Here is a 25,418-nt window from a genome sequence, read left to right on the forward strand (position 1 = left end):
TCCCCAGCTGAGAAGTTATCAAAGAGAATCTCTGAATATCCAGTTAATGCAGCTGAGGGAACTTGCATCCACATAACAGTAGTTTTTCTGACTTTTAAAGCAGAGGTGCCCCTTCCTGTTTCTTTCGAACCAAATCTTTCAGGAACTCTCAATACTTCAGTGCAATGAGGATGAACAAGGGCAGGGACAGGGGCTCAGAGCCCCACTTGGCTTTCACTTTCCTCCTGTCCCATGAAGTGACCCCTTGGGCATCTTCTTAAGGCCCTACGGCTGCACAGAACACAAAGTGACAGTTGGCCCCTCTCCTGTAGCTGTAATTCTATATTTTCCTTCATTTGTCTAGCGCCATCTCTCTCTAATACTTTCTTTTGATCTGGCCTTCCCTCTCTTTCTTATTCAGATCTTTTACCTTTCTTTTCTGTTTTTAATTTTCTGTTTTCCCCTGCGACATAGCGGGGGTGGTGGAGAGGAAAAGAGAACGCTAGAGGGGAGGAGAAGTTATGCGGACACTTGGCTGAGGTCGCCTGGGCAGCTCCGTCTCTACCTGGAGGGTCTCCTTTCAGGGATGACATCTCGGACATTCTCTGCTTTGTTTCAACAAAGAAGACCAGGTAACATACTGAAGAGAACATTGTGAAGCCACATAAATGATGGTTTGAGATCACACGGTCATAATGGCAAAGGGCTCTGAAGTCATAAATTTGCAGTTAAAGTTCTGGTTATTTGTTTTAGCTGTGAGACATAGAGCTACGGATGTGACATTTCCTGAGTAATGATTTTCTCAACTGTAAAATGATGGTTTTTATGAAAGCCTCACTCACCTGGAAGGTGTGAAATGAGATAATATACGTGCAAACACTGAACATTCTGAAAGACAATACATATAGGATCATTGTTTTCTATCCTTTCCCAAGTTCCCTAATTTGAGAAGTCCTATAAAACTCCATTTTTTTAAACTTGAGAACTCTGATCTCCTTTCTTATCTCCCAGAAATGTGTCGACGAAGACATACTTTTTTTTAGGTGGTGAGCCATCATCCTCTTCACGAGAGATTTCAAGTCTGTGCCCTGCCCTCTCCCCCTTCACTTACCTCGTGTGTGAGACCTGTCTCTGTCACGTTCCAGACAAGCCCTGGTTGGCGTCAGCTGCTCTAGAGTAGCTTTAAACCATGTCTGAATGAGTGACTCCAGGGGAGTCCTCAATTATGGCTATGTCTGTGCCAGACATTTCAGGAAAGTCCTGGATGGCGTCTGTGCCAGTCATTCCAAAGACACTCGGCTGTGCTTGTCTTGGTCCACGTTGCTGGTGAACTCTGGGGTTGTGCCTTGTCACATTCTTAAAGAAGCTTTGTCTGGGGCTGTGTCAGGCACCCCAGGTCAACCCTAGGCTGCTATGGCAGGGCCAGTCCCTGTGAGGGAGCTCGGAGCTGTGCTGCATTAGTCACTCCAGAGAAGCTCTGGGCTTGGCCTGTGTCAGCCACCCTGGAGGATTCCAGGCTGGGTCTCAGGACTCTTTTGGTCCCTGCTGTTTACTGTAGGGAAGTGATTTCCTCCATTGCTTCCTCTCCCTCAAGTGAAGTCATAGGTTCTTCTTCTGACAGGTGTGAGTTTTGAGGGATTCCCAGGAATGCAAAAATTCATGAAGATGTTGTAGTCCCATAACTGGAGGAAGACCTTGACTGCAGCTCCAATGTTTCCTGCACTTGTGAGGCTACAAGAGCAAAAGGAGAAACCTCAGTGGCCTCTCTATTCTCCAAGGCTTTCAGCAGAGAGAAATTAGAGGAGTGTGCCACTATTCTTTATTTTTTTTTCCAGCTTTGTTGAGATATAATTGACATGTAACATTGCATAAGTTTATGTACAACATGATGATTTGATTCCTGCATGTACTGTGAAATGAACACCACAGTAGGGTTCGCCAACATGTCCATCACCTCACATAATTAGCTTTTGTGTGTGTTTGAGGTGAAAACATTTAAGATCTACTCTCTTATCAACTTTCAAGGATATTATCATCATGCTGTACATTTGATTCCCAGAACATATTTATTTAAAACTCAGTTTGTACCCTTTGACTAACATCAACCCACCGCAGGCCCTGGCAACCACCTGTTTCTTTGAGTTTGTTTTTTTTCAGATTCCATATATAAGTGAGATCAATACAGTATTTGTCCTTCTCTGTCTGACTTATCTCACTCAGTATAATGCCCTCAGGCTCCATCCTTGTTGCTGCAAGTGGCAGGATTTCCTTCTTTCTTATGGCTGATTAATGTTGCATTGTATACACGTGTGTGTATGTCACATCTTCTTTACCCATGCATCGCTGATGGACACTTAGGTGGTTTCCATGCCTTGGCTATTGTGAAAAATGCTACAGTGAATATGGGGGTGCAGGTATCTTCAGGAGAGTGATTTCATTTCTCGTGCCAGTAGCCTTTTACATCTCCCTTCACTTCTGATTCTCATTGGATTGGTTCTTAGGACTGTTTCTGACCTGGACTCAGGAGAGGTTTTTTTAGGAAGGAAAAGGACAACTCAATAATTATTATCTAAGCCAAGTAGAGAATTTTAATGAAAACCATATTCAGTTGGTTGATGATTCTTTCCAATGGGGAGGCTCTTAACTCCTGGTTAAGATGAAAAAAGTCTGACTAACAATCTCAAAATCCTAACTCCTCTGGAATAGCAATTGAAGTTGAGAGAGTAAGATGGTGTCCATGCTTTGATATAAAGTTTCCTCCAGCCAGTTAGGGCTTCATCCAAAGACTCTCATGCATTTTTGAGCATTTCTTACAGTGCTTCTGAAATAGGTATTTTGTTTCTTACTGAAAGCAGTAACCATATCTGACTTGCTCATTATTATTTGCTTAGTACCTGGCACAGTGCCTGCACATACGATCTTTACTTTTTCCACAAGGCATACTTAAAACACTCGCATTCTGCCTCTTCCTCCACCCATATAACGAGATTTTCCATTTTGATTGAGTAGGATGGCATGTTCATCTTGAAGTTTGCTCTAGGGAAGTGATTTCCAACAAAAGTGAGAACAGAGGTGACTCAGTGGATGAAAAAGGATAACTGCTTATTGTTCCCCCTGAGAGCCCGTCTCACTGTCCAACATACAATATAAATCTCTGTTAGCCCCCGTGTGCACTTGGGATACAACCAAAGGTGGTGAGAGAGTAGAAATGGCTTCATGACTTCTCTCTGCCATTCTTCCTCTCATCCTCTCTCTCTTCAGTCCTCCTTACTAGCATTTGGAGGAGGAGCAATTGTATTTCAGGCTCCAATGACCAACGAACACATGCACAAGATCCAACTTGTATGTTTTTTCATTCATCCAGCAAATATTTATTGATTTCCTAACATGAACCAGGCATTGTGGTTTTCAGTAGTAAGTTTTACAGACATTGTCCTCGGCCTTGTGGAACATACAGTTTAGAGGGGAAGACTAACATCAAAAAATCATATAAAAACGTGAATTCACAACTGTGATGAATATGTAACTAGAAGAAAGTGATACAGCTGCAAAAAGAGCGCCGCCACTTCCCATTGCCCAGGATGTAACTATGGCTATGAGGGACTTGGATTATAATTTAATAAAGTTGTGAGCAGCACACCTTTAGCCATGTCTTTGGATGGCTAAGAGAAAAGCCTTTAAAAGGTAAAATAATCTTCATGAGCTACTTTCTCAGTCCCATTCATCTCAAAGGGATTCCCTGTAAAAGTGGGAGATGAAGAAAAAAAACTATCATCACTGTATATAATGATGTGTGGTTAGAAGTCCACTGTGGAAAAAAAAGATACTTTGAAACTGATGAATTTTAAAATTATTTTGTATTTATGTGTTTGACTATATGTTTCTGATAATTAATGCATATCCTTAGGAGATGAGTTTGAATTTGTGTGCTTGATTCAAATTACTTATCTGGACAAAAACAGATGTATCAGAACTCACACTGGTGGGTCGATGTTGAACTTGGAGAGGTCACCATACATTGAGTTGAGTTCTAGATTTGGGGTTTCAGTGGTCAAGTGTTTAATGGTCATTTTTAATGTTCTGATTAGTCTTGGAGTTTTTTGTTGACTCAAACACTCAGATGACGGAAAGCACTTCTGAAGGGCAGGCTGTAATGGACTCTATTGGAGTTCCTCCTTAATCCTCTTGAGTCATTCTGCCCAGCTCCGTGCACCCTTTGTCAGCTTCTGCAAGCTTTACTTCTAATAGCTGGTGCCTGAGACCGTCAGAAGAATGCCTCTGGGCACTGGGGAAGCTCTCCAGGAGACAGAACTGCCTGAGAGTTTTAATTCTTCTTCCCTACAAGTGGAAGTACAAAAATCCTACTTTCTATGACCTGAAGCAGAACAAATTCTGAGATTTATTTATGCTCTGGTGATCCAGCAGGGAACTAGGGTGTCACCTGGAATTGTGTTTTGCTTAGCTGCTCCTCCATTCCCACTCTACTTTCCCATTCATTTTATGGTTTCTCCTTAATAACTTGCTTGCACTTGACTCCTTGGCTCCATGTCTAATTCTGGGATAACTTGTCCTATGATGAAAGTATTTGGTCCCAAGGCAAGATCAGTTACTGCATGTTTGGGTGGATGTTCCTAAAAGGTGAAAGAGGATTTTTAAGAGGGATATAAAGGAAAATACTCTAAGCCTGACTTCTCTGGGGAAAAAAACTCTTCTATACTTTTTTTTTGGGGGGGATCTTTTCCAGATTTTCAGAACACTTGTACTCTGTTATAGGAACTGGTCTTGCTCTAGATGCAACCCTTCTGCCTCCAGTAGTGTATCTCTCCATGTGCAAGCTACCATGTAGTCCTATCAATTCTTCCTATAAAAAATACTTGGAAGTAATTTCTACTAATACCACTCTACTCCCAGTCACCATCATTTCTCAGCTAGATTACCCATTCATTTATTTATTTTTCATATACTATAGAAAAATTAGAGGATGATTTCATTGTAATGTAACATTTTTGTTGGGCAAAGCAAATCAGAATAAATGGAGTAAAGTGATAACGTTCAACATTGAAGTAAATGTCCTGAGGCCTTGGCATCAGGAGCTCTCCTAGCTGCTTTTAAGAAAAATTTAAAAGTGTGCTTGTACCTTAGGCTCCATCTGCAGAAAGGGGCACCCCTTAACTTTGTGCAGTGTGAGGCTCCTGAAGAGTGGTACTGACTCCCATAGCCATTTAAGGGCTGTCCCACTGGTTCAGAGCATCACATCCATATGCACAGTCTCAGCACCCAATATCCTTCTTCTAAATAAACTGTTGTTGGCAATTTCATTCTACTGTTACCATGCATGTTGACTGTCTACCGCGGCAATCTCCAGCCTCACTGAGCTGTGTGCCTGGACAGTCTGTATTGTCTCTCTACGTACCAACTATTGTTTCAGCTAATGTTCCGCCTTCAAAGTTGCATATATTTTGAGTGGTCTTCCCTAACCCTACTTCCCCACAGTATTTTTAGTGTGAATTTTGCAAAACGTGAGGTTTTCAGGAATGCCTGTGTTCTATTAAGACAGAAACACTTGCGCCAGTCTCATTTTCAGAGTTACAGGTACATTGGGGAAAGGCAAACATGTAAAAATAAGTACAATATAGTATATACAGAATTTAACTTATCTGTTGACAAACTTGGAATAGATGCATGTAGGAGAGAGTAATTTATACTGCCTGAGGGATTGGAGTGGGACTATGAAAGATGAGATGGATTTGGTTAAGATGAAGGTCAAAAGAACATTTTAAGCAGAGAAAATAGGATCCCAAGAAACCACCAAATGTTAATCATCTGAACTATGAACTCAGAAGTCTAATGCACGCCTTTTCTTTGATTTACTAACCCATTTTTTCCATAATCTTCAAATTTTATTTCACTCAAATAAAATTTAACTATGATTTTTAACCTATTATGTAAGCAAAATTCCAAATGATTGATGACAAATATTACTGATGTGGTTGTGGGGAAACAAAAAACCCTCATAAATTGCTAGTAGAAGTGTAAAATGGTGCAAGCAGTTTGGAGGAAAATTTGCCAATAGAACAACATTATATATTTATTTACCTTTTGCCCAGTGAATCTAATTTCTAGATTTCCACATGTCAGATAAACTGGCAAAAATATAAAAAGACATTTGCATAAAACTATTCTTTGTAATTGTAAAACACTTGTTAAATAAACTATGGCATACCTTCAAAATAAGTACTATAAAGTTATAAAAGGAATGAGGAATCCTTCTGTGGTTAAAGAAGAGCTATGTTGGAGTTAGCTTGGTCCATTTTAATCTTTGATGAAAGTAGCATCATGACTGAAATTTATAATATTACTTCAGCAAGGTATAAGAACCTGAATATAGGCTAAATACAGAGCCTGGGGAAGCTCAGGTCATTCTTCCTGGGAAAAACAGCATGAGGGATAAAATGATTGTTGGGGTTATAAAGGGAGTTTTTTTTTTTTTTTTTTCCCTCAGGTCCTTTCTCTCTCTTCTCTTTCTGGGACCCACTATAATACAAATATTAGTGTGCTTCATGTTGTCCCAGAGTTCTCAAACTATTCTCATTTCTTTTCATTTTTTTTCTTTTTTCTGTTCTGTGGTAGTGATTTCCACTACTCTGTCTTCTAGCTCATTGATCCTTTCTTCTGCCTTTTTTAGTCTACTCTTGGTTCCTTCTAGTGTATTATTCATTTCAGCTATTGTGCTTTTTAACTCTATTTGGTTGTTCTTTATACTTTCTATCTCTTTGCTAAAAACTTCCAACTTCTTACTCTGTGCATCCATTCCCCTCCCAAGTTCTCTGATAATCTTCACAAGCATTGCCCTGAACTCTCTTACATGGATTGCATCTCTTCTCATCACTTAGTTCTTCTTTTGGCATTTTATCTTTTCCCTTTGCCTGGAACATATTCCTTTGCCATCTTACTTTGTCTAAATTTCTACTTGTATTTTTATGTGTGTGATAGGATAGTTACATTTCTTAGCCTTGGAGAAGTGCACCTCTGTAGGTAGCATCCTATGGGTCCCAGCAGTACACTTTACTCTCATCAGCCAAGGGCTAGGGGCCAGCTAGTCCCAGGGTAGAGTCTGGTCTGAGTTTGTGGGCTCATTCCATAGGTGGTGGGAAAGACCTGCCCACTGGTGGGTGGAGCTGGGTCCTGGCCTTATGCTGGGCAGGGTCATGTCTAAGGGCATATATAGAGGTGACTGTGGCCTCTGGAAGTCTTTTCGCAGCCTGTCTGCTGATGAGTGGGGCTGTGTTCTCACCCAGTTAGTAGGTATGGGAATTATTGATCCACCTTCCTATATACTACATACCAGTGAGCTTAAAAGAACTAACACTGCCTCTACAGCAAAGGAACCCATAAACAAAATGAAAAGACAACCTATGGAACAGGAGGAGATATTTACAAACAATGTGACCAACAAGGGATTACCTTCCAAAATATACAAACAGCTCAAAAAGCTCAATATCAACAAAACAAACAACCCAATCAAAAAATGCGCAGAAGATTTAAATAGACAATTCTCCAACAGGCACACAGAAAGATGCTCAACAGCACTACTTATTCAAGAAATGCAGATCAAAACTACAACGAGCAATGAGGTGTCACCTCACACCTCTCAGAATGGCCACCATCAAAAAGTGTACAAATAATAATTGTTGGAGAGGGTGTGGAGAAAAGGGAACCCTCCTACACTGTTGGTGGGAATGTAAATTGGTGAAGCCACTATGGAGAAGAGTATGGATCTTCCTTTAAAAACTAAAAATAGACTTATCGTATGATCCAACAATCCCACTTTGGGGCATATGTCCAGAGAAAACTCTAATTCAAAAACAAACATGCACCCAAATGTTCATAGCAGCACTATTTACAATAGCCAAGACATGGAAGCAACCTAAATGCCCATCAACAGATGACTGGATAAAGAAGTTGTGGGATAAATATATATATATAGATAGATAGATATATTCCTCAGCCATAAAAAAGAAATGAAATAACATCATTTGCAGGAACATGGGTGGACCTAGAGATTATCATACTAAGTCAAGTAGGTCAGACAGAGAAAGACAAATATATGACATCACTTATATGTGGAATCTTTAAAAAAATCATACAAATGAACTTATTCACAAAGCAGAAATAGTCTCACAAACACAGAAACAAACTGTGCTTACCAAAGGGGAAAAGGGTAAGGAGGAGGGATAAATTAGGAGTTTGGGATTAAAAGATGAACACTACTATATATATAAAATAGATAACCAACAAGGTCCTACTGTATAGCACAGGGAACTATACTGAATATTTTATAATTACCTATAATGGAAAAGAATCTGAAAAATAATAGATTTATATATATGTATAACTGAATCATTTTACTGTACACTTGAAGTATTATAAGTCAACTATACTAACACTGACTCATGAGGATGATAAGGCAGTGAGGAGTGAGGAGATAATGCATTGGAAGGACTCATAGGGTTTCCCATGTGATGAATGGAGTCATATTTGCCCAAAATGATACAAAGTGAAAGGTGATTTTTGATTGATTTTGCTCTATTTTATTATGTGTGTTCCCAAGTGTTAGGATTACAAACACTTTCATACTGTTTACAATGTGAACACCAGAATGTGAATATCTGGAATTACTTGGCCACAGAACTGTTGAATTGCCAATAGGAAAAAAAAAAAAAGTAAGTCTATAACAGGCAAGCAAAGAAGGTTTCCAAGTGGTAGTGATAGGTCTAAACTACATCTGTGCAGCTTTTTCTCCACTGAGTTTTGCTGTAGTTATTTCAGAAGTTGGGTTTTATCACAACGCAGCTGGGAAGAGAGGCAGAGGAATCCCAAATATGAACTAATTGTTCCCCATTCAATAAGGTTTAGTCTTATTTCTTAATGTCTATGGGATGCAGTTTCTAAGGCTGAGGATTTTGCAGAAAGTCCGGCCAAGGGCATTCTTCACTTCATTATTTCTCAGGCTGTAGATGATGGGGTTCAACATGGGAGTCACAACAGTGTAGGATAGTGACAGCACCTTCTTGCTCTCAGGAGAATTATTGGACTTGGGACGGAAGTAGGTGAGGCTTAGAGATACATAGAAAAGGGAGACAACAAGGAGGTGGGAGGAGCAGGTAGAGAAGGCTTTGTGCTTCCCTTTAGCTGAAGGAATCTTGAGGATGGCAGCAGCGATGCGAGCGTAGGAACATAGGATCAGCAAGCAGGGTAGCATGACGACTAGAATGGTCCCAATGATGGCATAGACCTCAAAGAGTGCTGTGTCTGCACAGACCAGCCTGAGCACAGGTGGGCTGTCACAGAAGAAGTGGTTCACCTCGTTGGTGCCACAGAATGGAAAGCTGAAGAGCCACGTGGTCTGCACAGTAGCTACAGGAACGCCTGGAAACCAGGAGGCAGCAGCCAGTTTGGCACACGTCCTTGTGCTCATGATGACTGGGTAGTGTAAGGGATCGCAGATGGCTACATAGCGGTCATACGCCATGGTGGCCAGAAGGAAGCATTCAGAAACCCCGAAGAAGAAGAAGAAATACATCTGAGTGGCACAGCCAAGAAAGGAGATGGTCGTGTCCTGGGCAATCAGGGTTGCCAGCATCTTAGGCACAGCAACTAAGTTGAAGCAAATCTCCAGGAAGGACAAGTTCCTGAGGAAGAAGTACATGGGGCTGTGCAGCATGGGGTCAGCCCAGGTGACCAGAAGGATGAGGCCGTTTCCCATCAGGGTGACCAGGTAGATGATTAAAAATACCAGGAAGAGTAATGACTGTATTTCAGTAGGTAAGGAAGAGAAACTCATCAGGGTAAACTCGCTAACTCTCGTCCAGTTGCCTCCAGCCATAGAAACAGGAGTGAAACCCCAGCTGTGGTCATGGAGAGATTCTCGATTGCAAGTGTAGGATTTTAGGTTTGTTATTCAGATATCTTCTTGTCAGTGTCAGTGAAAGAGACAAGATCTATAATCACTCAATTCATATCATCAGAAGTCAAATACAAAACAAAAGAAAAAAGTTCAAAGTCATTTGAGATCAAATATGATTGTTTAAAAAGGAGATTTTTTCTTCAAAAATTTTAAATATGGTATTTATTTTGGGGAAAAGTGAAAGGATATAAGCTTTCAAACGTTGTAGGCCCAAATGATAAGTGAATTTTACAGTATGTATCAGAGGCTCTTTGAACTAGCAATTCCATATCTACAGTTTTAGATTAAGATTACATGCAAATTTTATCTACCAGAATGGTCCCCTCAGTTTATTTACCATAGAGTAATTGAAACAATACACAATAAAGGACAATCTAAATATATAAAAATAGATTGGTGAAATCAATTGTGTTACGTCTACATTACGGAATGCTAGGAAGTAATTTAAAAGTATAAGATATCAAACAACATGAGAAAATACTCAGTAAGTTTTGCTAAATTGATAAAGTAGGCTAAAAAATAGTATGTTTAATGTAAGACATTTATTTTAATGAAAATGTATATGTGTAAATATATGTGTTACGTAATACATATAGAAAGCCTTCAGTGCTATTTCTTTGTTAATATGTTAGTGGTGCAATTCCAGGTGTTTTATATTTCTTCTCTGCATTTTATACTTTCCACATTATCCACAGTGAAAATGTATTATTTTTTATTTGAAGAACAAATACTTGAATATTATTAAGAATAAAAAATTTGTAACACAAAACAATCCATAAACAGAAGGTAAAGGTAAATGACAAACGGGGGAAAATATTTGCAGTAACACCAACAAATGATGAAAAGTGTTTGTCTACCTGATATATAAGAGCCACAGAAATCAGTTTTAAAAAGACACAAACTCCTCAGAGGAAAAATAGAAGACACAAAGATTTATTTCACCAAGGAGTGCCAAGGGCCAGTAAGCATAGGACAGTTACTCTATTTTGCTAGTAATAAAATTAAAAATGAACATAGAAATTGAATTTCTTCATCAAATTTGAAATACTGAAAAATATAACATTCAGTGCGAGTAAGAAGTGGTGTTATAAATAATATCTTATTTTGTTTCAGGCTCTGTAAGTTTCTTCTAGAATAATTTGTTTGAAAATCAGTTTCACACAAATGGTGTGAGGATCTGGTAATATTAATACACTTTGATTCAAAAACTTATCTGAAAGAAGAAATGGAGGCAATGATTTTACGTGTCTGTTCAGTGCCAACCATTATACTGATAACTTGAAAATGATCATTAATAGATTGATGAATGAATGGTTCAATTATAATGCATGAATGTGAGGAAAATCGTGTAATCATTTAAATAATTTTGAAGAACGTTTAATGCTGTATGCAATAATTACAATATAATATGAAATGAAAAGATTAAACGCCAACACTGCTCACATAGGATAAATTTTTAATTTTGTTAATATATTCTTGTATTAAAAGGCTAATCACCAAAATTCAAAAGTGATCTATTTCACCAGTGGGGAATAAAAGGGAGGGGTTATTTTCTTATTTTCATTTTCCTGGATTTCTAAATTTTCTGCAGTGAGCTACATTGGTTAGATGATAGCAATGACAATGTTAAAAGTGAAAATGCTGCTGACCATAATGATGACGAAACTACAATATTTACTAAGTACATAACAGACTTAGACTTTGTGCTTTACATTCATTCTCATTTTCTTCTCACTACAACTCTGTGATTTAAATGCCACCCTTGTCCTCCCCGTATTAGAGAGAAAGAGAAATTTAAAGCAGATATATAATCTCATAGTTAAAAAACTTTGTAATTACTTGGAAATGACAACAGCCGACACTTAAAACCATAATCCAAAAAATGTATAATAAAAACAACACGGAGGTTTTTAACAAAGCATGTAAAATGAACACAACCTAAACATGTGTCATCTGTGGTCCCCACATCCACCTCTACTTCCCCTGCTTCAGGGTGCAGCTTCTTACCATTTATGGAGCAAATCAGTTCCTTTTGTCTCCAGGCCTCTGCATGTGACAGCACTTCTGCCTCCACGCACGCCTCCCCCTCCACCTGGCTGACTTCTTCCTTCTGATCCTCAAAACTCAGCTCTGCCTGTTGTGCACTGCTTCCTGACAGGATTGGTCATCTTCTCTCTTTCCCCACATCCTTTACAGAGAGTTTAACGATTCAGAATCATAATTACCTACTTACATCCCAGTCTGTAACCTCCTTCAGAACATGAACTGTCTTGGCATCTTTATAGGAGGAAGCTCAGGGTCCATCCAGATAAGCTACTAATATGTGTTTTGGATTAATTGGGTGAACAAGTGAATTTGACAGAGTTCATTCTTCCTGGAGTTTTCATCTGTTTAGAGTTCTTACTTTTCTCAATGACTACTCTTCCTTTAGTCAGAACTTCACTTTTAGAGAAGCTCCCTCTCAGGACAAAATGTAGGGTTTGGTACTGGTGGAAAAGAATTGGGAAGGAGGGCAGAGGCGAGATAAAAGGGCCTGTTGGGTTTCTCAGAGAACCTCTGGAAGTACTGGGGAAGAAGAGATGGCAGCCTGACTTGAGGGTGGGAGACACTGCAGAACACGGTGTCCTATGGCCGGCCCAGGCTCCCTGCCAGTCCCTCCAGAGCTCCTGTAGGAATACTCCTCTGCTGGTCATTTGACTGACTGTCCAGGAGCAGGACTACGCTCTTCTAGACCTTCTGTACCCATAGAATTGTCCTAAAGAAGTGGTTTACTCCGATGTTCTCTGCCTCATAAACATTCCACTAGGCAAGTCTTCTCTGAGTTAATTAAAGGAAAGTTGAGACTTGGAGAAGGTGTATATCCTGTCAAAGCTGCAGGGACTGGATTTTTCTGACCCAGAAAGCTTTAGAGTCAGAATTGGCAAAAACAAAAACAAAAACAAACCGAAAAAAAAAACCTGGGTAATCTCAATCTTCTTGTAGTCTCAGATCTGACTTAATTTATGACATAGATAAGGGAAACTGAGGCTCTGGGAAGAGAGAAACCAATGAGATTTTCCCAGTGTGGACAGAAGAATAGAATTAGGTGTCCCACCAAACCCTCCCAAACCTTGTCCAGTTGAGCAACTGAACCTGGAGAGGGACCCCTGGTTAATGCGACCCTAGATTGGAACCTTACCCCGTGCCCAGGAGGGAGATGTGCCTTGTTCAGCTCTGCCTGGTAGCTGTGCCTCACGCACGCCCTGGAGTGTCTGAAGAACTCTGGCTCTGTTGTCAGCAGACCCAGAAGAGGAACCAGGGAGGTCTTACTCCCTGCCCTGGATGAGCCATTAGTGGCTGGACCTGAAGCCAGGTCACTGCTGCCTCCTCTGTGTCAGGCGTGAGTGAGCACTCTAGAGGGCTGGCCAAGCTCCCCGTCCTGACTGAGGAGATTTCTTCCCAGCTGTGTCTTTTGTCCTCAGGGCCAGGTGAAGGGCTGGCACCTCTATTTTCCCCCAGGTGTTTCTGGGCTCACCTTAGCTCTTCTTCCTTCCCTCCCTCAAGGGTACCTGACCTTTCCTGATTCCACTGTCCTTTGGGACCCTAAGGGATGTCAGAGGCCAATAGGATGAAGTTCAAGAAAGGAAAACCATACTCTAGGAATGCTGTACTGTGCAGAGAAAAGCACACAATTTTTGGATTCTGAGTGACCTAAATTTAATCCCAGCACTGAATTGCTCTGATTTGTGATTCTTAGCAATTTTAAGTTTATTTAAAAAATCAAAGTGAAGACCATTATATACACATCACACAACATAGACTGCATATATTTTATAAAAAGAAAATTTCAAATATATAAATAAAATTATTTATTAGGAAATTTCTCTAAGGATATATTAAACATTGATAATAGTTGCCCCTGCACAAGGAAATGGGGTAACAGAGGTCAGTACTGAAAGGCAAATCTCCTTTTTTTTTTTTAAAATTGAAGTATAGTCAGTTGACAAGGTTGTGTCCATTTCTGGTGTACCATATAATGTTTCAGTCATACATATACATATATGTATTCGTTTTCATATTCTTGTTCATTGTAGGTTACTACAAGATATTGAATATAGTTCCCTGCTATAGAAAAGAAACTTGTGTTTATCCGGGAAATCTACTTTTGATTGTATATAATTTTATACTGACTGAATTTTTACTTTACATTTAAAATTTTGAAATAGTTTTAGATGTAGAAGAGTCAAAGAATTCTTTTTACACTCCACGCATATTTCCCTAATTATAACATCTCACGTGACCATGGTTCATCTGTCAGAACTAAGACATTAACATTGGTACAATACTGCTAACTAAACTGCTGGTCTTATTTAAATTAGATCACTTCTCCCATAAATGTCTGGTTTCTGTACCAGGATTGATTTGAGAACACTATGTTGCATTTAGTTATCATATACCCTCACACTTTTTCCAATCTGTGATGTTTTCTCGGTGTTCCCTTGTTTTTATGAGCTTGGCACTTCTGAAGAGTAACACTGGTCAGGGATTTTGCACAATGTCGCTCAGTTAAGGTTTGTCTGTTGTTTTTCACGATGAGACTGTTTTTGGACAGGTCGGGGCTCTGCCACAGGGTGAGGCGCTCCTCTCACCGCAACACACCAGGGTGTGCGTGAGATGAACATGGCTCATCGCCATCCCCTTTTCACAGTCTGCTCCTCAGACGTTAAGGGACTGTGTCCAACCCATGTGCAAGGGAGGGGAGCTAATCACCACCTGCAGGAGGAAGGAGGCTGCCTGAACTTTTAATTTAATTTAATTTTTTGAGGGAGGAGGTATTAGGATTATTTGTTTATTTACTTTTAGAGGAGGTACTGGGGATTAAACCGAGAACCTCCTGTATGTTAAGCATGGCTCTGTCTCCCCCGTCTGAATTTTTATCACGTGCAAATTTCGGATTTTTTAATGAAAATGATTTGAAAGATATATAAAACAAAAATTTTATTCTGGTTTCCTCCACTGATTCCTAATCTCATGACCTGGAGAGAATCATTCCAAGTCTTATTTTCTCCCACATAAAATGCCCAATACCTGTTGTAAGCAGGAAAGGAGATAAAGTATAGAAAACATGCCATGCCCCGGCAAATGTCAGAAATGGTAAGGCTCCTCCAGGATGCTATTTGACCTGAGACTTGAAGGTTGTGATCACGGAGGGGAAGGGGGCATTCTCGTTGACTCTATGATGACCAGCATCACTACTGTTACTTCCATCAACGTTATTTCTGCAATTATTGACTTAGAATCTTTGTATACACTAATTTATTTGCTTTGTATATTTTTCCTCTTTCTTTTTACCTGCTTCATAAATCTACACAATCTTCTGATATCACTTCCTGAGGGAGGTCTGCTCTGATCCTGAATGCAAATTAGGACTCTCTCCTTTTACTCTTTCTCAGGGCACTCTGTTCTTTTCCTTCACAGTAATGACATCAATTTGTAATTATATATTTATTTGTGCAGTTCTTTGTTTAATGACTCTCCTCTCCATTGGAGTGTAATGGCCCTAAGGGCAGAGACTCTGGCTTGCTCATCCGTGTATATCAGTACTTGGCAGTGAGTGTAGGGGGGTACTGGGAAGTGCTCAGAAGCAGTGAGAACAGCGAGGAGACTCTTGTGATTGATAATACTTTGGAGGTGAGGGCCTGGCTTGTGTCACATAATGGTGTGGAATGGAAGTGGCAGTGAAAATGGGAACTGAGCCAAGGTTTGAGAAAGAAGAATTTTGCCAAGGGAGAATGAGCAGGATTAGGAGACTGGTTGAACGCCGCTATGACAGTCTTTACTGAAGTGTAGAACTGTAGCCAGCACAGCACTGTGCATGGCACTTTTTATTCCATAGCTGTCTGTGTATCCGTCTGTCTCACTCAGAGCCAGGAGCTCCTAGAAGGCAGTGCCAGGTTCACCGTTATCCCAGATTCAGGACATGAATACTCACTGACTAAATGAAAGCATATGTCAATGAACAGTGAGGTCAAAAAGAGGAATAAGTAACAAGAAAAAGGTTTTCAGGATCTGGAGATTGTCTGGGAGCATGGTGCTAGATGCATGTTTTGACAGCTATGTAGACATGTCCTGGAGGCACCTGGAAACGGGGAGCTCACACTTCAGTGAGAGGTCAGGACTAGGCAAACCATTTGGGCATTCTGCATTCTTTTATTCATTTACTGAGTATCTGCTATATTCCAGGCACTGGACTAGACCTCAGAAATACAAACATGAATGAAAAACTGTCCTTGCTGTGTCCTCAATGCCCCTGAGAAATACAACTGCAATGTCTTCAATGCTTAGTAATGCATGCAAGATGACACATGTGCCCAAGTTCACATGAGTGAACTTGGATTTCTTTAGAGGAATCAGGAAGAGACTGATAGAAAAGAAAACACTAGAGTTTAATCTTAAATGATATGCAGATGTTAACTTGGTATGGGGAGTCTGAGATGAGAGGCAGGAACTGTAAAGGGACGAACTGAGTAAAGATATAAAGATTTGATAATCATGTCTCTGTCTTGTTGAAGACTTACTCTGTTCCAGGTAGTTTTATTTAGAGAACAAAAATAACTGTATTAGTCCTTTCAATAATACCCCCAAAACAGTTCACTGTACATTCAGGAGGTCCTCCAAATACATAGGCTGGTCTTAAAATGTTTTCTCCTATGATCTCTTTGAAGCCTCTTGGCCTTCTATGTTACATATCAAACTTTCCTTTTCCTTCTAACTTCTTTATAGTTTGTGCCTTTGTATTTTATAGAATTCATGCTATATTGACAAGAACATGACATTTTAGACCACAGGGACCTAAGCTCTGATCACTGTTGGTTGTTCCTTTGTCCTGTTCTTTACATCCTGATAATACCTGTGAGGAGTAATTGAGGCTTTATATACAAAAAAGTAACTCATATCAAACAGCAAACACATGTTAATTCCTTTCTTTAGCCTGCTCTCTGGGAAAAGAAGGGAACCTAATAATTTATATACACGGTAATGAGTAGGAAACTAGTGAGAATCTGCACACCTGATATCCTACTTCAAATCGCAAGAATACTAAAGAACAGAGAGAATCGCAAAGTTGTACCAGGGGCAGTGGTTGCCCACATGGTGTCTCGGTTGTTGCCACAGAATAATTGGCTTTAACACTTTAACATTTTTTTTTTGCATTAGATGTTCCTTTTATTTTTTAACCTTTTTTATTGAGTTATAATCATTTTACAATGTTGTGTCAAATCCCAGTGTGGAGTACAATGTTTCAGTTATACATGAACATACACATATTCATTGTCACATCTTTTTCTCTGTGAGCTACCATAAGAGCTTATATATATTTCCCTGTGCTATACAGTATAATCTTGTTTATTTATTCTACAATTTGAAATCCCAGTCTGTCCCTTTAACACTTTCAACAGTCTGTTTCATTAATATAACGTCCTCCCTACATCAACTCTATGAGGTAGGTATTATCACCATCACAGATGAGGAAACTGAGAGAGAGAAATTTATGCATTAACTTGCATGGCTGGTAAATTGGAGACACAGGATTTGAACCCAGGTTTTTTAGAGGTTAAATTGTTGAGGGGAATAAAAGACTATGGTTAGAGAAACTAGAAAGGTATGGAGCAGGGGGAAAGAAAATAGTTCAGTCCAGTCCGGGCATGGCAAGAACTGAAAGGGACAGATAATCTAGAGCTGAGCTATGAGAGGGCTTGTATGACACACTGGCAATGTTAGTTTCATTCTAAAAATGGGGGTGAATTGTTGAGACTTTAAGTATGATAATGACAGATCATCACACGTGTATTTAGAAAGAACTGTGCAGAGGGCGAGGAGGATGAATGAGAATGGGGTGTGTATGAACGTCTCAGTACAGCTGGAGGCTGGGAGACCAGTTAGGAGGCTCTATCAATAATCCCGGTGGGAGATACAAGCCAGCACCCAAGTTTCATCTCCACAGGGGTGATTCGTTGAAACCTTGGCACTAGAGGGGATTTCTGAGATGGTACCCGAGGAGGAGAGAAGAAGAGGACCAACTACTGAGTTCCCAGGACAAGTACAGTTTAAAAGGACTTAGAAAATAACACAAGGATCTACCCTTGGACATGCTGGGGGAATAGCAAGGAATCCATGACTACAGAAGGCAAGATGATAAAAACTTTCAGCAGCAAAATTCCTCTTACACAAGCATCAGAGAAAATCTGAAGGGCATTTGATTTCCTTAAGAATCTCTCTGGACCAAGAGCTGGTCAAAGCCTTGCATCACTGGACTCTGTTGTAATTCCTCCCAGTCAAGGCCCTGGTCCTTCAAGATCTCAATCTGCAGAATCACAGTCTCTGAGAGCTCGAAGGGCCCCCGAGACCCAAGAGTAAAAGCCTGGGAATCTCCGCTAAGGGGGTGAGGTCTCTCTCCCTCTCCTGCAGCTCTGCGCAGGCTGAGCTCTGCCCTCACTGGCTTCCATCCTCAGTCTCTTCCACCCCTGGGCTTGCAGACGAACCAGCCTATAATGAGCAGTCAGAGGCTGTGACCTCATTAAAAAGTTGTTAATGAGACACACTGCTGCTCAGGAAGCACAGCTGAGGGAGGCTCCCAGTGGCCTCTCGTGGGGCCTGGTGGGAGAGCTTGGGTGAGCAGGCAGGCCCAGCTCTGGGCAGAGGGCTAATGCACTCAGGCTGCAGAGCCACGCCTAATGAGCTCACGCTGGCAGCAAGCAGGCCAGCTCGGAAGCTCAAGTCCCTGCTGACCTGCAGGCTGCGGGGAGTGGGTGTCATCCGGAGAAGCAGTGATCCTCTCTGAGCTCTCAGCTCTGCTTACTGCCTCCTCTGCGGATCCAATTTTGATGGAGGACTCCAAATTGTGAGGTTACAAGATGGTTTTCCTTGCACTGAATTTTGGTCTTATGATCTCTTAATTGCCCAGTTACACAGGTCTTTTGAATGGCGTCTTTTTAGCCTGTGTCCTCTTGCCACATCATACCACTCCCCAAGTAATGTTTACAAACTACAGATTTGATGGTTTCTTCATGCTAAAAACCCTTCAGTTAATCTATACAGTTCACAAAATAGTGTTCAAACCCCTTGGCCTAGAAGGCCTTTCTAGATTTGACTCGTTCCTACCTCCCCACCCTTATTCCCTCCAGTTTTCCTTCCATATCATACTTTTTATTTTTCTCACCATCAGCATCAACATCACCACCACTGCCACCAGCATCAGTATAATGCTTACGTTTTCTATAGAAGTTGCCATGGGCCCAGCCTTGTTCCTTAGTGACTTACATCTATTCACTCATTTAATCCTCTCCACCAAGATGTGAAATAGGTGTTATGATTATCTTCATTTTACAGAAGAGGAAATATAGGCACAGAGTTGCTAAATAACTTTCTCAGTGTCACAGAGCTATCAAGGGACAGAAGCAGGACAAAGCCCAGGCTTTTTAGCTTCAGAGTTCATGCTCTGACCCAGGTGTAGGCAAATGACCATCTACAGGACAAATTCAACCTTCCACCCATCTCTGTATAATTCATGTGTTCAGAATGGTTTTTACATTTTTTTCAGTGCTTAAAAAAAGCAAAAGAAGAGTAATATTCCTTGACATATGAAAATCATATGAAATTCAGATTCCACTATCTGGAAATAAAGTTCTGTTGGCACATGGCCATGCTCATTCACTTAAACGTCGTGGCTACTTTCATGCTGCAACAGCAAAGCTGAACACTTGTATGAAGTTCATACATTAGTGGTACTTTCATCTGCTGCTTGGGGCATTAAAATTCATCGTGATGCCCAAGGACAAAATTGTAATCATGTGAGGTGATGTATGCTTCCTAAGCTTACTGTGGTAATCATATTGTTATACATACATGTGTCAGCTCATTATGCTATACACCTTAAACTGGTACAATGTTATATCAGTTATATCTCAGTAAAACTGAAAAAAAGTTTTCAGGAGCCAGAGCAGGTGAACATAGGAGAGAAATTGTCACAATTTAAGCAGTGAGTATTTGTGTAGCTGTTGTCAAGTTATAAGAGTATGTTCATGGCCCTGTCTACTGTGTAGAGTGAATTACTCTTGCAAAAAATAAATATTAACAAGCTTTTAAAAAAGCATAGTGAAGCAGTTATTACTTAACAGCATCTTGAGTGCCTTGTGCATCTCTGTACTGCAACATTTTATTTACTTATTTTGTTGCCAGTGCATATCCATCAAGTCAAAATGAGAAAAAAAATTGACATCAAATATCACATTTTAAAGAACAGTGGAGTGTAGAATATTCTGATATCAAATTAGATGGTAATCATTGTTTATAATGCAATGCTATTCACGCTATGCCAAAATTATATATTATATGTAGACATCACTAGACTAATTCCTCATTCCTATATTTCCAACTCACAGGAAGCAACAGTCAGAGAAATCTGAAAATTGAATGGAATATCTCATTACAGCAGAATGTCTTTCCCATCTAACCTTCAATAGAAAATGATTCATCTTCAGAGGGCAGGGCATAGCTCAGTGGTAGAGCACATGCTTAGCATGCATGAGGTCCTGGGTTCAATCCCCAGTACCTCCATTAAAAAGAAAAAAAACAACTAATTACCACCCCCCAAAAAATAAAATGATCTTATGCCATAAATGACATGCTAAAAACAAATTTCAGGAGGACAATCTATTGGAATGTATAAACATATTCCAAAAAATGAATATGCTATATAAAAATTATATAACTGTGGGTGATAACAGTATTTGACAACACGTAATTGTACAAAAAGACGTTTTTGAAGATGCAAGATGTAAAATCTCCTTGTAGATTAGCCTTGACATGTAAACACTTGCAACTGATTTTGAATCTCAATTAAATGAAATATTATTCCCCTAAAAAGGAATTCCATTCTTCTCATTAGTAGACCTGTATTATAAAAAATTATATTGTAAATTTCACCAATAAAATTATGAAAACTTTTCTCTTTGTTATATAATTATCTATAAAATTTCCTTGATTTTGCGTCTTGGCCTACAAAGCTTATTTATTATCTGTTGCTGACTCCTAGCACATACCTGGTATTATGGTATGAATATGGCCATTTGGCCTCTTCATTTTGGAAACACTGCTTATTTTTCTTAGAATCCCTCTCCACACACAGTTCAAAACCTCCGTCTCTATTTTATCTTCCACTCTTGTTCTTTACTACTTCTAATCCTTTGGCTGCACTCTTACTCAGGATCCTAATCATATGTTTATATTTCTGTCTCACTAATGGACTGCAAAGACAGTCATGTTCAATATCTAATTTAGTGGCTTAACCATTTCTTCTAGTACCTGTTGTGGTGGGTTAAAGACAGCAGCACTGGACTTATATTCATGTTCCTTGCATTATTTTCTTGTATACTAATGCCTACTCAGGTCCCCCCATTGTATTCTTTTACTCAGAAAAGTAAATATTCTTTTACTCTGATTCTGAGTTATTTACTTAATTAATTGACTATTCATTGCATGGTACTTAAAAAACATAGAGAATTGAGATTCAAGCCACCTGAATTTTGTTCTAAATATGTATGATCAAATATCTTTGAACGCCACTTCCCTTACCTATGAAATGAAGGATTCAGATGAGATAAGTTGCTAATAGCAAATGCCTATATATGTACCTACAGCATGCTAGTGCTGTCATAAACACATTATATGCAATATCAACTCTTAAAAACAAATCCATAAAATAGATACTATTATTACACGCATCATTTTACAGATGAGGAAAGAGACAAAAAGAGTTTAATTCACTTTCCAGTGGTCACCAGCTAGTAAATGGCAGAGTGGAATACGAACCCAGGTAAGTCCCTTTATGTTATGTAACACTCCGTTACTTCAGGAGTCTATAGTTTTTTCTTTTGTAATTTCTATTGCTGATTAAATTATAAACCTCTGAATGCAGTGATTGTATTTTATGGTCTTTGGTATTTTCACATCAACAAACAAAAGTTTTGAAATTAAAAGGCATTAAGCAAAACACGACAGAGTTGTTAATAAGACATAGTGGAGTAGCTAGGATCCATTGTAAGCCTTAAAGAAATCAGCACCATGATGGAAATTATGTTAGTGAAAACCTGAAATCACTTCAACAAACCTTAAAAACCTGAAAAAAAGAACTGAGAGGGAGAACTGGAAACTCAGATCTTCCTAGCTGGGGAAAACATCCTGAAAGCAGTTGATTAAGGATATTGGGATTATAAAGAATAGCCACGGGGACTAGTGATTTACTTTCCTTTATCCATGCTAAGTACCAACCAATTCAAGAGCAGTCACTGCCTCAGAGACGTACAAACTGAAGTGAATGAATGAGGAAACTTGTACAGCAGAGCGATTAGAGCTTTCCCCCTCTACTGAACGGAGTCACACTTGTCCAAAACAAGATGAAGTGCCAAGATAATTTTGCATCCCCAAGTTCACATTACAAGCAGTTTACTCTGTTGGTGATGTATTTCACATTGGTGCACATTGCAAAGTAAAGATCTGGAATGTACTGGCCACAGAAATGTAAAAATATCAACTGAACCAATAAGAAAAAGAATGTGAGTGTATAAAAAGCTAGCAGAGGAATGCAGCAGGTGGTAACGAGAGGTCTAACCCAGCTCTGCGCTGTTTTCTCTCCACTGGGCTTTACAACAGCTATTTCAGCAACTAGGTTTTGAAGCCAGGGGAGAAGGGAACAGAAGCAGAGAAGAATCTCAAGTATGAACAGATTGTTCCTCATTCAATAAACTTTAGTTGTGCCTCAAAATAGCTGTAGAATTTCTGTAGTTTCTGCCCCCTAAAACCCTGTGGAAGGTCCGGCTGAGGGCATTCTTCACTTCATAATTTCTCAGGCTATAGATGATGGGGTTCAACATGGGAGTCACAACGGTGTAGGATAGTGACAGCACCTTCTTGCTCTCAGGAGAATTATTGGACTTGGGACGGAAGTAGGTGAGGCTTGAAGATACATAGAAAAGGGAGACAACAAGGAGGTGGGAGGAGCAGGTAGAGAAGGCTTTGTGCTTCCCTTTAGCTGAAGGAATCTTGAGGATGGCAGCAGCGATGCGAGTGTAGGAACATAGGATCAGCAAGCAGGGTAGCATGACGACTAGAATGGTCCCAACGATGGCATAGACCTCAAAGAGTGCTGTGTCTGCACAGACCAGCCTGAGCACAGGTGGGCTGTCACAGAAGAAGTGGTTCACCTCGTTGGTGCCACAGAATGGAAAGCTGAAGAGCCACGTGGTCTGCACAGTAGCTACAGGAACGCCTGGAAACCAGGAGGCAGCAGCCAGTTTGGCACACGTCCTTGTGCTCATGATGACTGGGTAGTGTAAGGGATTGCAGATGGCTACATAGCGGTCATATGCCATGGTGGCCAGAAGGAAGCATTCAGAAACCCCGAAGAAGAAGAAGAAATACATCTGAGTGGCACAGCCAAGAAAGGAGATGATCGTGTCCTGGGCAATCAGGGTCCCCAGCATCTTGGGCACAATGACTAGGTTGAAGCCAATCTCCAAGAAGGACAAGTTCCTGAGGAAGAAGTACATGGGGCTGTGCAGCATGGGGTCAGCCCAGGTGACCAGAAGGATGAGGCCGTTTCCCATCAGGGTGACCAGGTAGATGATTAAAAATACCAGGAAGAGTAATGACTGTATTTCAGTAGGTAAGGAAGAGAAACTCATCAGGGTAAACTCGCTAACTCTCGTCCAGTTGCCTCCAGCCATAGAAACAGGAATGAAACCCCAGCTGTGGTCATGGAGAGAGATTCTCAATAGAAAGAGTCAGATTCTGGATTTGTTTTTCAGATTCATTCTGAGTGTCAGGGAAAGAGACGAAATCAGGATCTCAGTTGCAAAGGAAAGGGCTTCCTGTTGTCTAAGAATAAAGACACAAGGAAGAGTCGCCAGAGCCCAAGCTCTGAATGGGCAACGGCTCATCCTTCCTTACTCTTATACTTTATCATCCATTTTCCACTTTGTGATCATATTTGCTGAAACAAATTGGATCATATCCACACACACCCATCTTCTGCTGCATAATTAATACCTTTGTTGTGGGGTTAAATGAGATAGGTCCTGAGGCAATAAAGTGGAGTCAGATGGAAAACAGTAGATAATTTCCATTTAATCCTGTTATATATTCCCCTTTGTCAAAGATTCATGGTGTTCATCTTCTCCATCTACTGCCAAAAATAGTACTTACTTTTTTGTATGCAAGTAGGGACTGCAGTCCTAATACAATTTGAGAGGGTACATAATGGAAAAAGTCAATTGTTTTATCATGCTTCATTTTGAAGTGACTTGAAGTAGGAAAAAAGTGGCAAGGGGATGGATAGGAGGATGTGTACAGAATGTAGTAGTTTTAATTCACCTTTCCCCCTCAATGTCAGAACTGCAGAGTACTTCAGATCTTACAATACTTGTTCCTTCTTGTCTGACCTGTTTATGAGGTAACAACCTTAGGAGCTTTATTTTTCAGTCCAGCAAAGCTATAATTAAAAATTGGTGGTCAGGACCCAACGTATTCACTGGCTTTCAAAATTAAGATCTAAGAGGTAGATCTTAGATCTACAACTAAGCAGATAGTGAGTGTGCCTCAGGAGATTCCAAATACTTCTCTTTCAAGAGTGGACAAATGGAAAAAAAAAAAGAAATGAATTACCACAAGAGTTCTATGAAAAATATGAGAAACATTAAAGTGAATATTCAAAGGAAAACAATTATGAATAAACAATTAACATGTGTTATATTAAAGACAGAATCTTAAGTAATAAGGAAAAATTTAATATTTATTCCACTTCTATTGAGGCACTGGCGATGTGACGGTTGATTCCTCCGTGAAGCTTAAAATTTAATGGGGGAGATATTTAAATAATCAATCCTATTAAAATCACAATGAAGATCTTGATACAGTAAATACACAGTAGCTTGGTGGAGGGAATGTATAAGGGGTAGGGACACCTAATGATGCCACCTAAGATGTGCAGAACATGTAGGGTGCACATTATTATGAAAATATTATAAAATTGAAATTACATTACAAAACATGAAGTATAGGAAAAAATTTAAATTACTGAGCTAACTCTTTTTGAACTGAGCATTCCTTAACACACACACACATACACAAGAATAGAAATACACACATACCGATATGTTTTGATCTTTGTGTTATTCATTTTTTTTAATTTTGAGGGTAGGGAAAATCTTTAAGCATTCAGACAGGAAACAAATATAACTAAAGAAGCAAAACCACACGTTACAATCAAAAGAACTTCCAGGCTGCCTACAAAAAACCACAAGAATTTTATCTTACACCACTCAAAAAACTAATTCTAAATGGATTAAAGACTTAAATATAAAACCTGAAACTATAAAACTTCTAGAAGAAAATGTAGGGGAAAAGCTTCTTCACATTGGTCTTGGCAGTGATTTTTTTG

General features: G+C 39.7%; 2 protein-coding genes across 2 annotated transcripts; both read right to left on the reverse strand.

The window, feature by feature from the left end:
• Positions 1-8,911: 8,911 nt before the first annotated feature.
• On the reverse strand, positions 8,912-9,865 carry LOC105076678 (olfactory receptor 10A2). The gene has a single exon (XM_010964941.2). The coding sequence runs from the start codon at positions 9,863-9,865 to the stop codon at positions 8,912-8,914; it is 954 nt and encodes a 317-aa protein (XP_010963243.1).
• A 12,863-nt stretch (positions 9,866-22,728) lies between these two features.
• LOC105076821 (olfactory receptor 10A5) lies at positions 22,729-23,706 on the reverse strand. The gene has a single exon (XM_010965056.3). The coding sequence runs from the start codon at positions 23,704-23,706 to the stop codon at positions 22,729-22,731; it is 978 nt and encodes a 325-aa protein (XP_010963358.1).
• Between the last annotated feature and the right edge of the window lie 1,712 nt (positions 23,707-25,418).

The sequence above is a fragment of the Camelus bactrianus genome, chromosome 10 (genome assembly GCF_048773025.1).
Source record: "Camelus bactrianus isolate YW-2024 breed Bactrian camel chromosome 10, ASM4877302v1, whole genome shotgun sequence".
Taxonomy (NCBI): Eukaryota; Metazoa; Chordata; class Mammalia; order Artiodactyla; family Camelidae; genus Camelus; species Camelus bactrianus.